This window comes from Epinephelus fuscoguttatus, linkage group LG21 (genome assembly GCF_011397635.1).
Source record: "Epinephelus fuscoguttatus linkage group LG21, E.fuscoguttatus.final_Chr_v1".
NCBI classification, from domain to species: Eukaryota; Metazoa; Chordata; class Actinopteri; order Perciformes; family Serranidae; genus Epinephelus; species Epinephelus fuscoguttatus.
This window is the reverse complement of record NC_064772.1, coordinates 24,056,495-24,070,567: the sequence shown is the minus strand read 5'-3', so window position 1 is coordinate 24,070,567 and position 14,073 is coordinate 24,056,495. Positions and strand designations below refer to the sequence as shown.

Genomic DNA, 14,073 nt, shown 5'->3' with positions numbered 1-14,073 from the left:
ATCAGTCAGATCCTCCATCTCGTACAAATATGGTCACTTGTGGCTCCAAGAAAACAAGATGGCAGCGGCCAAAATGCTAAACTCAAGGCTTCAAAACAGTAGTCCACAAACCAATGGAGGACGACATGGTGGCTATGTCCACTTCTTTTAGGAAGTCTATGATGACAGTTAGTGGTGTTATGGAGGATTGTTTCTTGGCCTGGCACAGGAACTTCCTGTAGTCCCTACTGTTACCATGGAGACCTCACAGGAGGATTCTAGGAAGTTGCATTTAGTCCATAAAATCTGCCAAACCCTCCATAAAATCACTAATTGTCGCTTTTACACTTTGTACAGATTAATCAAACGACTTATAACATGTTAATTAGTGAGCCTCGATGTTGCTGTGAACCTCGGACAGAGCTGGCTAGCTGTTTCCAGTCTTTGTGCTAAGCTAAGCTAACCGACTGCTAGCAGTAGCTTCATATTTACAGGTGAGTGGTATCAATCTTTCTCGTTTGACTCTCGGCAAGAAAGCAAATTTTCCAAAATGTTTAATTTCTACCTGAAGAATTTAAGCACAAACACAAAGCGTCTTCCATCTCACACAAAACACTTTGGTTTCCCAGAAAATAGTTTGTAGTCTTCGGTGCAATGATTCTTTCTCTTTCCTTTTATCACACTCCCCCATCACAGGAAATCACTGCAACAATGGCTATGACATTGTTTTATTTGTATCACAGTGAGTCATTTACAGTCACACACATCAGTTTCAGTATTGCTGGTCGCACACACAGCATCACAAGTACCACAGTCAAATGTACAGTTGCAGCTTCTACTGTTTTGCCAGGAACAGCGAGATGAGAGAATGAAGGCAAAAACGTGTGATTCCAAACTACATTGTCCATTTATGTTCCACATTTCTAGCTTGTCCACATTTGTCTTGTTTTCTAGCAGAATAGCCTGTATATCCATTACTGCCTCAGCCACTGCCTCCATTTCTATGGAGATAAATGAATCACATTAAACATAAACAACACACCGCTTCAGGGTACGACCATAAAACTTAAATATTGACTCACAGATGCATATAGCAAGCAGGCAATCTTAGAAATCATAAAAAAAAATAATAAATACAACTTGGAAAACTTGTGACAGCTTATAAAAAAATGACTTTGTGTTTTTAATTACGTAAAACGCAGGGAAAAAAAAGAACAAACACATTCATCAATAAACAGTGGAATGATAAAGTGTAAGGAGCTATAAACAGAAGCACAGGATTATCTAATTAGAGTTTAGCTTTCATAATAAGAGCGCACTGTAACTAGAATGCAGCCATCCCAGACAGAGAGCCCTTTGGGGAAAGCAACAGTCTCAAGTGATGGTACAGTGCTGAGTGACTGCTTTTCTCTTCCGTTAGATGATTAGACACCATTGTCAAGCTTTGAATGGAAACCAGGAGGGATGAAAGTAAAAGGAGAGCAATTACACAGGCTTTTGTCAATCGTTTTACTCGGGGGTTAGGGAAGTGAAAAGAATGATTATACAGGCTTTTGTCTGCTCTTTCAGCATGACGGTTACTGTCAAATATTGTTTTGCCCAAAAACAAATATTTCCTCAACAGTAATTATGAAGTACATACTACATTTAATTATTGGGAGCAGGGTTGGACACAAACAAACCCGTCAGCTCTGTGAGACTTACATGAGCACTGGCTTGTTAACTCATTTCACAGTGTGAATATTAATCAGTGTCAGTGTGATCCCTGCATCTTATTTGAAAGAAAAAATCAAATAATTATAATCAGTGCTTGTCAATATATGCTTATTTTTGCTCATATATACAAACAGCAGCTTCAGAAAATATTCAGACGCCTTAATTTTTTACACACCTTATCATGTTGTAATGTCATTTTAAATGGATAAAATTACCATATTTGACCACATATCAACTCCCAAAAAAAGGCATAATGACAGCGTGAAAGCATGTTTTTTTTTTTTAAACAATTTTTACTAATTAATTAAAAATCAAACACTGCAATCTCTTATTTACATTCAGATCGTTTGCAGCAGCACTCCAAATTGGGGTCAGGTGCATCTTGTTTGCTTTAATTATGCTTCAGATGTGTCTAGAACTTGACTGTAGTCCACCTGTGGCAAATTGAATTGATTGGACACACATCATGTGGTTTAGAAAAGAACACACCTCTGTATATAAGGTCTCATAATTTACACTACATGCCAGGACAAAAAGCAAGCCATGAAGTCCAAGGAACTCTCTGTTGACCTCCACGATACAACTGTGGCGAGGCATCAATCAGGGCAAGAGTATCAAAACCATTTCTAAAGCTCCAAGTGTTCTCAGGAGCACAGCAGCCTCAATAATTGACGCATCGCTAAGTCCCGCCCTTGGACACAGACTGGCCAATCATAACGTAGCACCGGGCCAGCTCAGCAACACAGCTGTGCTCCATTGACTCTAATGCAATCGTTTCAGATTTCCTTCATTTCAGGCTGGTTTGCTTGCTCCGGCAGCTTGTCATACCATCTTAAAGGGGCGGGGCTTAGCAAAAGGTTAACTGTAAAATGGAAGATGTTTGGAAGCACTGGGACTCCTAGAGCTGATCAGCTGGCCAAACTGAGGAGCCCAAGATGAGCTTTGGTCACGGATATGACCATGAGCCCAACAGTTACTCCAATACCCCATTTCCATCAACAGGAGATGGGCTCCATTCCAGTTTGCACACCTTATTATGAAACGTTGAGAGCATTTTTACTGAAAAATAAACTAGTTTGGAACCTGAGAAGTTGGTTCCCAGCTGAAGCCAAAAAATAGCAGGTTCTCCTTGACCTGAAGAGCAAACTTTGACAAAATCAGGGGGCGTGTCACATTCTACAGGTTGGACAGAGAAGATGGAGATGGTAACAATGGAGAAGTCAAGTTAGAAATTGTCTTCTTATCATCAGTAGTTGGTCCAGCAGAGCAAAAGCTTGCATGTAATCAATGTGATCCACTGTCTTGCTACTACTGTTGACTTTCCCTGTGCATTGTGCAACGTCCTCCACTGATGACGCATCCAGAATTATAATGGCTTCACTCAAAACTGGTGGAAACGGGGCTGGTTCTGTAGCTAACAAAAAGGTTCCAGGAACCCTGACATAACCAGTTCAAGACCTAGAGCTGATTTGATGGAGAAGTGGTATTAGAGAGCTTTGGGCGTAATTTCTGCAGAAATGGAAGAACGTGTTGGAAGGAAGACCATCTCAGTGTCATCTATCAGGCCAGATGGAGGCCAGTCTTGAGTCAAAGGCATATGACGTTGCTTGGAGTTTGCCAAACATCATTTAAAGGACTCTGAGAGCATGAGGAAATGATTCTCTGGTGTGGTGAGACACAAATTAAACTCTCTGGGCAGAACTCCAAGCACTTTGTCTGGCGAACTCCAGACACTGCTCATCACCTGGCTAATACCATCCCTATGATCAAGCATGGTGGTGGTAACATCGTAAAATCGGGGGAAGGATAAATGCATCCAAATACAGAGAGGTCCTTGAAGAAACCCTGCTTCAGAGCGCAGCTAAGGCGACGGTTCACCTTTCAGCATGACAATGACCCCAAGCATTGGGACAAGTCTGCGACTGTCCTTGAGCGGCCCAGCCAATAAACCCCATAGAACATCTGTGGAGAAACCTGAAGAAGGCAGTTCACTCATGCTGTCCATCCAATCTCATGAACCTTAAGAGGAGCTGCCAGGAAGAATGGGATACACTTCCCAAATTGAGGTGTGCAAAGCTCATAGAGACTTCCACAAAGTACTGAATTAAGGGTCTGAATACTTATTTAAATAAGAGATCTCAGTTTTTGTTCTTTAATAATTTACAAAAGTTTCTAAAAACATGATTTCACTTTGTCATTATGGATGCAGATTGTAGGCGGCCTGAATACTCTCTGACACCACCGTACATGCATCTGCTTTGTCTGTAAAAAAACAAAACAAAACAAAAAAAATCCCCACTGACATTATGCAGTACGTCACATTTTCATATGCTCATTTATCATGACGCTGGCGTTTGGTTTTGTGTGATCGTACAGTCTGTAGGTTGGCATAGACCGGGCAATTTTTTATCTGCCTGGACTTCTTTGCCATCCTGGGACACACAGAGATGTTCTCATAGAGGTTTGGCTGTGAATATGAGGTAGATTTGATTAGTATATGAAGTGTTAGACAAGGACAGTGTGACAGATGATAAAGTAATGACTGAGCTGGGCAGAAAGTGAGAAGATGTCTATCTGAATGGACTGAAATATGCTTTTTATGATGATATAAAATTAGCTCATTACATTAAACGGATTTTATTACATCAAATAGGTGACAAATTCCTTTTAATTTAGTTATATTGAGTAGAACTGAATGTCCTTTTCGGAAATAAGAATATAACGTCACTTTAAAGAAGTGTTGCAATTATAGTTTATAGGATACAATATTATATTTTCATTCAATTTAATATGTTTGGAGACATCTTGACAAGCTGCTCTTATACGTTACCAAAAAGCCATCACACTGCCAGTTATTGTAAAGCAGCATTAGTTACGTCAGCAAGCATAAATACAGGGTATCAGGTTATATGATGACAGGATGTGCTGTATCAAATAATATTAATTGTTAGTATTAATAAAGTTGAACAGGTTTATAATTAAGTGCATGTCTAACAAGAAGGTATGGGAGGGCTTTAAAAGTGTCAAGTGCAAACACAAGCGTAGATATGATGACTAATGTGAGGCTCACCTGTCTCTGAGATGGGTGCAGTTTGACTCTGTACTCCTCTCTCCTGCTCTTCTTCCTGTGGTGATTATAGGGACAACAAGTAAGCAAATAACAGTGGAGGTGCAACAAAGGAACATGTCACACTCTCCTGATAATTTCTTCTGTGTGAGTTTCTAAACGGATAACAGGTACTACAAAGCTGGTTATCTAGTTCAGTCAACTCTGGGTTTTCCTATACAGCCACCAGTGCATTCATGTGAAAGAGGTGGGGGTGTTAATGGAGAGCGACATCATGAGAACCATGAATGAAGTAGGCTGCATACGTGATGAAACGATACCAAAAGTGCCAGGACTGTGAGACAGTGAAATGGTGTGGGATGTAAATGATGCTCTGTAATCTTAAAACGGAAAATCTAGAGACACTGAAAGCACCATCCAAAAACTCACTGTCAGCTAAGACTTAAATTACGTGCAGGTATCGCTGAAGTTTGAAAGACTGTTCCTGCTACTGAAGTAAAGGGTGTTAAAGTAGCGTAGTTAATGGCTGATGAGGTCTATCTGATCAGAATGTGGCATTTATAATAACAGGAGCTGATAAACAGTGTGTGGATTATTTTACCAATAAAATATTATCTGTTTTATCCTAGTTCTCATCACACAGGTGTCTCATGTTATTTTGAGCTGTAGTGATGGAATCAGAGTGTAAAAGTCAGCGAGTTAAATTTAAAAGTTCAAATCCTGCTACAATCATGTGTCTAGTGTTGTAAACAATCTCTCCGTTTGTTAGAAGCTCTGTTTTAAAACCAGTGGAAATAGATCCCTGGAACAACAACATATAGGCTCCTCTCTTTTGTCCATGGATACTTTTTTCTTCAGTGATCTGATTGGTCAGAGGTCGGGATGCTGACAGCCTGTGATCTGATGATGAGGTTAGCTGTTCAGCATATGTTGCTATGGTGATTTATCCCGGTAAAAGGAGAACCAGCTTCACAGTGCTGAAAACCCAGAGTTAACCCTGAAGTTACCTCACTAACTCAGAATCCTGCTTCGTAGTACAGGTCTCAGGTGAGTCACGTTGAGATCAACGATCTCTTTAACAAGGGGAACCTTGGAGGAGTGTTTGCACAGGATTGTACAGTGATTCAAGGCCCCCAGAGGATGAATCCTAATATCTTTGCTGAGTTTTTTCTCATGCAGTGTTTCCAAACCCCCACAAGGGATCCCAAGAGAAAGATGTGTACAGGACAGAAAAGTAGGGAAAAACTATATTAACACAGTCATTTCTGTTATTCAGACATCCCTTTAATTTTGGGTTTTTCTTTTGAAACTGTAATTTTGATCTCTTTTGGCGTATTTAAACTCTTTAAGTAAAACAAGACAAACAAACTTCTCCTTGGTTGCGGGGGTTGAAATCTGTGAACATACTACTGGCTTCATTTTAAGGGGTTTCTGTTTTGTTAGTGAAATGTCTCAACATCTACTGGATGAATTGCCATCAGACTTGGTACAGATATCGTACTGACTTTGGCGATTCCCCCACTTTTCATCTGGCACCATAACTGGGTCAAAGCTTGACTTCCTTTATAAAGAAATACTTGCAAAACTAATCACATTCCCGTCAGCCTCAGCTGTCCTTTGCATCTGGTGCTAATTAGCACATATTAACATACTCACTTGCTAAACTAAGACGGTGAACATGGTAAACATTAACTGCTTGCTAAACATCAGCATGTTAGCATGCTGACGTTAGCATTTAATTTAAAGCAGAGAGCTAGCATAGCTGTTGACTCTTGTTAAATCACTTAATTAAATGCTATTTGATAATGTCACTTAGCTCTTTGTTTCAAACTGTAAATATCCGAGCACTTTATGTCAATTAGCTCTAGAGTATGTTTGCTAAAGATATAACACACTGTGGGATCTTACCTGTGCTTCATGACTACTATGATAATGACAATGAGCAGAATAAGTGCAGCAGCTCCAGCCCCGATGTAAATATACATCATGTACAGAGACAAGCTGATTCCACCTGAAAACGTAGAGAAGAAGAGCGCTCTGAAGGAACGGGTTTTCCATGTAACACAGTAACAGGTTAAAAGGTGCAGCTTAATTTGTGGTGAATGACCTCAACACTTCAGAGTTCTGTGTGCTTGTGACTCATAGATACACCACAATAATGCATATACACAGTGTGCAGACATACACACACACACATCTCCCAGTATCGAGAGACGCTCCACAGGATGTTGTGGTTTTAGCAGGTGTGAGTTTGAGTCTGCTGTGTTGTGTTAGATTAACATTCTTTTAATGTATTCATTATGTTTAATCAACTACTCTTTGAGACGTATTCACATCCATAAATCATTTAAGTTTAAGATAGTATTTATCATCCAGCTTTCAGGTTGTATAATACTGAATATGTATGTTAACTACTGAGCGTTGAGCCTCTGTGTTTGTACCTGGAGGGGGCACAGTAAGCAGCACAGTGGTGGTCTGCACCCCTGCATCTGTGCTGAAGGTACAGCGATAGAAACCACCGTCTTCCGGCACCACACCTGTCAGGTGCAGACTGACATCCAGGCTGTCGGCGCAGCTCACCCTGCCCCTGTCGCTGTAGTCCTCGCCCACCAGGCCCCCTTCCACCTTCTTACACACTCCGATGATGCCCCAGGGCTGGCCGTGCGGCATCTTCTCCAAAATGACCTGGTAGACGGTGCCATTGTGCTCGTGGTTACAGCTGATGGTGAGGTTGTTGTCCTGCTCCGCCGACAGCTCTGTGTCCGTCTTGATTACCTCTGGAGTGGGGGCCTCTGCGCTGTTGTCTTCTTCTGGGGGCTCGTCTGTGAACACAGGAAGATGGAGGGCTTACAGGAAATAGCTCGTCACAGAGAGAATGAAAATTAAATGTGTGATGGAAGTGACACAATCTATAAAAAGTTACAACATAATTATTTTTAGTCATTCAGCAGGGGTGTTGTAATTTAATATAGCTCAAAATTTCCACCTCAGTATTTTCTGCCGTGTCATTTACCTAAATCTTCCACCTGAATGTTCCTTGTCCAGGGGCCCTGTGGGAAGGTCTGCACAGAGCAGTGGTAAACCCCGATATCCTGGTGAGTGACGTTCCTCATGGAAATACTTCCATCCATAGGTGTGGTCCTCAGGAACTCTATCCTCTCGCGGTAATGGTGAGAAAAGGCCACTCCGTACTCTGGATGGAAAACAGCTACCGGATCCTTGTCTGGTACTTTGGTCCAGGACACCATGCTGAGGTTGCCGTCCCAGGGGCACAAGCAGTCGAGGATCATCCCTTCCTCCAGACGGACTGTGGCAGCCTCCATCTCCTGGACAGCAACTGGATAAAGCACATTTCTCTGCTCATTAAATTTATCAGTCTCGACAGAATCTAGAAATCATGACGTCTATATAGATGCATAAATGAAACCAGTAATCCAACTGCACGAGAACAACCAGTTCGTAGGGCACGTACTTTACATGTATCAGTTCAGAGTCATAAACTTCTAAGAAATGTTGTTTACATCTCTGCAACACAGCAAAAAAAGGCCATGTTTTCCCCCCTAAATCTCCTCTAGTTGAAGATTAACACAGCCATTCACAGCTTGGAGGCCATCCCTCAGTTAATGGTAATTAGGCTAATTTGAGCCAGTACACATAAACACAACTGACAATAGTTGGTGATCAAGCTTCCAAGTTTTCAAAGCCTCTTATCCGAGCTGAATGACAACTGATTTCAAGTCCAGTGATGCCCCTGAGAGAGCTCTGGAAGGTTTAGAATAATAATGTCTCGCCAAACTTACAATAACAAGCTTTTCCACCATCTCCCCGGCCAGTTTAAAGCAAAAGAAATTGTGGAATAAAGACTGATTAGATTACGCACAGATGAAACTACATTAAAAATATCTACACTGTGTTTTTTGAATACTCTGAGACAACAGTGAATGACACTTTCAACAGTCAATAAAAGTGTTGTCCTGTGAAATATTGCCAGATAAAAAACAATCTACTGTAAAATATAAAAAGATATACAAACTCCATACCTTTAAGAAAAGGAAGAAAGATGAGTACCACGAAGTACCAGTGGTCCTTTTGTACAGCTTCCATCTTGCCCCACCGAGGGAGAATGAAAGCTGCATTGATGAGACGAGTGGAGAGGCACCCGAGCTGCACTTCCTGCTAGCTCTCTGGCTACAGAGAAACACTTGAGCTTCTGGGGCACACTTCATGGTAGCCCACTGTTAGCTCATTCCACACAGAGGGGCACTTTATCCCTCGGGCTGGGAATGGGAGGCAAGCTTATGGCATAATGTGGCACAGTGAGATCCATCCTCAAGTTTTCTAAATTGTACCAACTTTGCCCTCGGATATCTGGAAGTCGGAAAACTATACATGTTTTTTTACTTTCACTCTCTATACAACAGCAACAACTTAAATTAGGACTCTTTAAAGGAATACTTCACCCACAAAATGAACATTTGTAGATCAATTACTCATCCTATGTTATCTTGAATTCATGAGGGAAACTGGTTTTCTCACTTTCCTCCGTGTTAAACGCAGAATCAAACAAAGACAAACATTCTTGATGAACTGAATTAAATGGGGTCCACATTTAACAACAGCAAAACTATATCAAAACATCTGTTTACAAACTCTCACACAACTTGTGCAGTATAGTCAGCATCCTAAACATCATCCCCAACACATGTATTGTCTATAAAACTTTTTAAAACTTCTCCACGAGTGGGAAGATGGCGGACCTCGGTATGGAGTAGACGTGTGTGTAGGGAGCTCCACCTTCGCACAATTATTTCACCTCACCCGAAAGATTTTGACTTAATTTTTGCAGTCATAAGCTGAGCAGTAGCGATATATACAACATGTCAAGAAAAGGCAAGGGGCTCCGACCGGAAAAAAAGCCCTTCGGAGAAGATTCTGTCGAAAATTACTCCGAGACGGAGATCACTGAGGAGGCAGATGCTATGGCAGCTAGCACCATTGTTGCTAGCGCTAGAGCCCCGACTACAAACGAAGATATTTTAGCAGCAATACATAAGATGAAAAACGCCGTGGATGATAGGTTTGACAAACTTAAAGAGTCCCTATCCAGCCTTAATTCAGCTTTGTCAGTCGTCAGTGAGCGTGTGTCTTCGACCGAGGCTGCTGTGGAATCACACGAGAAGCGACTGGACGAGCTGGAGAGGCGACACGAGAGCCTAGCATCCCAGTGTAAGCTACAGGAGGCTAAGCTAGACGATTTGGAGGCTCACTCCCGCAGACAAAATATCCGCATTATCGGGATAAAAGAGAAAGATGAAAATGGCAGGCCAACTGAGTTTGTCGCCAAGTTGTTACCAAAGCTGCTGGGACAGGAGCATTTTGATCGACCCGTGGATGTGAAAAGGGCCCACCAACTTGCAGCGCCAGCTAAAGACGGGAAACCGAGAGCTATCATCGCCAGGCTGCACCGCTTCCAGGTAAAAGAGCTGGTATTGAGGCTGGCGAGGGAGAAGGCACCGCTGCAGTATGACGGGCGTCCTGTGTTCATTTTTCCTGACCTAACATCAGCGACCATGAAGAAACGAATGGCCTTTCAACACATCAGGGAGAAGTGCAGAGCCAGGAAAATACGGTGCGGTTTCAGGCACCCAGTGAGGTTCGTGGTCACGGTGAACGACAGCACAGGCACGTTCGACACCCCGGCCGAAGCTGAAAAATTCCTGAGTCGAGAGGTGCAGGACTGGGACTGAGACACCAGGTCGGGGCAGGATGTGGACTAATATTGGACTGTTTTTTGAGAGTTGGGTGAGGTTAAATGTGTTTTCATTTCATTATTACTCATTCGTGAGGTGGAGCCCTCCTTTGAGTGAAGGGAGGTGAGCAGTTATACGCTAACGTGGGCCTTTATTCGGCGCCTATGTTCAGCCTTGACTTCTTGTGTGGGGTATGGAAACGCCGCTCCTGGGGTGTGTTCTCCTTTTGTAGTGTGTTCGTGTGTTTGGTTCAATGTTCTCTCTTTCTTAGCACATCTGTCTTTTGCGTTTATTGTATATTCCTTTTTTGCCATGGTCATGTTACATTTTAGGTATTACTTATGTTAGCTGAGCCAAGTAAGCACAGTGACATTACATTAGTCAGCTGGAATGTTAGGGGGATGAATACCCCACTCAAGAGAGGAAAAGTATACGCGCATTTGCATACACTCAAAGCTAATATCTGTTTCCTTCAAGAAACACATATTAAAAAAACAGCAGCAAAAATATTATGTCCTTCCTGGGCATCACATGTCTTCCAATCAAATTTCAGTACAAAAACGAGAGGAGTGGCAATCCTCATTAAGAAAAAAATACCTTTTGTTCATACACAAACTATTTCTGATGAAAGAGACAGATATTTATTAGTTAAAGGGGAGCTAAACTCAGTACCAGTAACTTTGATAAATGTGTATGGGCCCAATTTTGGTCACCTGGTCGTGACCCTAATTTGGTCTCTTCTCATCGTCCTATTTCTTTGCTGCCTATTGAAACCAAAATCCTAGGGAAAGTCTTAGCTAACAGATTAAAAGAGTACATTTGTACTATTATCCATCCTGACCAAACAGGTTTCATGCCAGGTAGACATGTATTTCAACTTGCGCCGCTTATTCCATGTGTTGTTTACAGAACACACAAAGGAGGCTGTAGTGATCTCTTTAGATGCACAGCGCGCATTTGATCAGGTGGAGTGGCCATATTTGCTGTTTACGCTGAAATAATTTGGATTTGGACCCTCCTTTATGAAGTGGATTGAGCTCATTTATTCACGCCCTACGGCCTCTGTTATCACCAACCAAAATATTTCATGCCCTTTTGCAATCAATCGTGAGACCCGTCAGGGGTGCCCCCTCTCTCCTTTTTTATTCTCTATAATTATTGAGCCATTAGCTACCACTATTAGAAAAAGCCGTGTAATATCTCCTATTGACATGAATGGACAGGAACATCATATCTCGCTATATGCGGATGATATTCTTTTGTTTGTTTCCCAGCCTCAAACATCAATACCTCATCTTTTAACATTAATCAGTAACTTTGGCAAATTCTCTGGATTTTCTGTGAAGTGGGACAAAAGTGAGATAATGCCAATTTCTGAGGAAGTTGATATAACATATATACAATCCACTCCCTTTAAAAAGGCTTTTGAGAATTTTTCTTATCTTGGTGTAACAGTGACGAAAGATCCTGAGGACCTCTTACGGAAGAATTGGCATAATAAGATCGAGCAACTTAAGCAGGGTATACATTTTTGGAAGACTCTTCCTATTTCTCTAGCTGGAAAGATAAATGCAATTAAGATGATTGTATTGCCACGTTTCCTACATCTCTTTCAGTCTATTCCATGTTTTATTCCCCAGTCTTACTTTAAACAATTGGATTCAATTACTATACCTTTTATTTGGAATTACAAAGCCATTAGGATTTCCAAAAAACAGTTATGTAAACCTAAAAATTCTGGAGGCTTTTCTCTACCAAATTTCAAAATGTATTACTGGGCGGCTCATCTGTCTATACTTGCTTGGTGGAGAAGAGGCCCCCCCTCTTCATCATATTGCTGCCCTGCGTGGCTACGTATAGAACGATCACTTTGTAAAAAATTTGAAGTTCTGAGCAAACATGATATTCTCGAGGCAATGAACCAATTTAACCCAGCCACATGTGGGGCGGTTTCCCTTTTTTATCGAATCCTTCATGAGAGAGCTCTGCCAAGTACGGAAGTTTATAAAAAGGCATGGGCAGATGAGTTGAATATTGAGTTGAATGACGAGAATTGGGGGGAATGTCTTCGTAATGTTCATAAATGTTCAGTCAACGTGAGACACAAGCTTATACAATTTAAAATACTACACAGACTCCACTATTCACAGGAGAAGCTACACAGATTTTACCCTACTGTTTCACCCATATGTAATCGATGTAAATCCATATTAGGTAATCTTTCACATTCCTTCTGGTCATGCAGTAAACTTCAATCTTACTGGAAAAGCATTTTTCACTGTTTTTCTGAGGCTTTTGGAAAAAGCCTGGCACCCAGCCCGCTTGTAGCGGTTCTGGGAGCTACAAGTGTTCTACCTTCTACCAACAAATATGAGAAGAAGGCTATTCAGTTCGGGATGGTGATTGCGAAAAAACTGATTTTACGTTTGTGGAAAATGGACTGTGTACCGACATATGACTTGTGGCTGGGAGAAATGTCCAACACACTACATCTCGAGAGACTGAGGCTTTATAACGAAGATAGAGGAGAGGTGTTCGACAAGACATGGGTCCCTGTACTGAGATACCTTAAGGAGCACACTTAATGCTTCACTGTGCGCAGATGTATATGAGTTTGCATATACTTCACTTTATTCTTCTATTTGTTCATAAATGTTTTTCTTTAGTCATTTGCCTTATTGTCTAACTATGACCATGGACTGATATCATAATTTTAGATGTGCTATGTTCTGTATGTTATCTTTCTTTTCTATGCTCTTCTTTTCCTTCTGTCTCTCTGTCCTTTGAAAAATAATAAACATATATTCAAAAAAAAAAACCCAAAAAACTTCTCCACGAGTGAATCAAGCGCATGTTTTTTTAACTCTGCTCGTGCCATCCATTGAGCAGAGTTCAAACTCATGCACTCGCCCATGTGTGCTACTCATCCATTCCTAAGACTGTTAATGTGCAAGTGTTTTAGGTAGTATGGTTTCAGCAACAAGAAAAGTGCACGTGATGTGGGATGTGTGGGAAGTACTGATCATACGACTGGATAAATGAGACATGGATTATATTGCAGGAGTTGTGTGAGTTTGAAAACAGATGTTGCTGTTGTTGAATGCGGCCCCTCAACTTCATTTTATCAAGAATTTCTTCAGTTTTTGGATTGTTGGTTCACCGTTTTTACAAAGTCAATGTAACACATGATCAGTGGGCGTAACTGATGTACAGAAATATACACTCTTGGCATTTCAATACATAAATTGATGATTCAAGAATGTCAATTTTGAATCAAAATAAAATTTGGTTTGTGAGAAGGTTTTTGAGGATTTTTAAAGATGGCAATGTTGGAAAATTCTCCACACCCATTTCATGGATTGCACTGAATTTTTGTAGAGACATTCATGGTTCCCAGAAGATGAATCCTACTGACTGATTCCCTGACTTTTCCTCTAGCGTTACCATGATGTTCACATTTGTGGTATTTACTGAAATATCTCACGTTATAGATTGCCAGTAAATTTGGTAGACTTTCATGTTCCACAGATGATAATTTACAAAAACATTCTGTTAACTCTC

At 41.2% G+C, this 14,073-nt stretch overlaps 1 protein-coding gene across 3 annotated transcripts; it reads right to left on the bottom strand.

Annotated features, from left to right (window-relative positions):
- Nucleotides 1–698: 698 nt before the first annotated feature.
- Nucleotides 699–9,635, bottom strand: cd226 (CD226 molecule). Of its 3 annotated transcripts, XM_049565729.1 has the most exons (7): nt 9,520–9,635; nt 8,803–9,039; nt 7,776–8,099; nt 7,204–7,584; nt 6,671–6,773; nt 4,766–4,820; nt 977–4,162 (listed from the first exon to the last, which is right to left on the bottom strand). In XM_049565729.1, exons 2-7 carry the CDS (start codon nt 8,864–8,866, stop codon nt 4,028–4,030), a joined length of 1,062 nt encoding a protein of 353 aa, XP_049421686.1. In that variant the 5' UTR covers nt 8,867–9,039; nt 9,520–9,635; the 3' UTR covers nt 977–4,027. The 3 variants fall into 3 exon arrangements, with proteins under 3 accessions (XP_049421689.1, XP_049421686.1, XP_049421687.1); XM_049565732.1 differs by lacking the exon at nt 9,520–9,635 and having other exon boundaries at nt 699–980; nt 8,803–9,004; XM_049565730.1 differs by lacking the exon at nt 9,520–9,635 and having other exon boundaries at nt 977–2,129; nt 8,803–9,004.
- Between the last annotated feature and the right edge of the window lie 4,438 nt (nt 9,636–14,073).

Bases quoted from the DNA above. Each gene is read 5' to 3' on its own strand.
- cd226 (XM_049565729.1), bottom strand. From the start codon at position 8,866: ATGGAAGCTGTACAAAAGGACCACTGGTACTTCGTGGTACTCATCTTT. The intron at 8,100-8,802 runs GTATGGAGTTTG...TGCTTTATCCAG, and splicing joins CTTTCTTCCTTTTCTTAAAG to TTGCTGTCCAGGAGATGGAG. The intron at 6,774-7,203 runs GTACAAACACAG...CTACGTTTTCAG, and splicing joins GCTTACTGTGCCCCCTCCAG to GTGGAATCAGCTTGTCTCTG.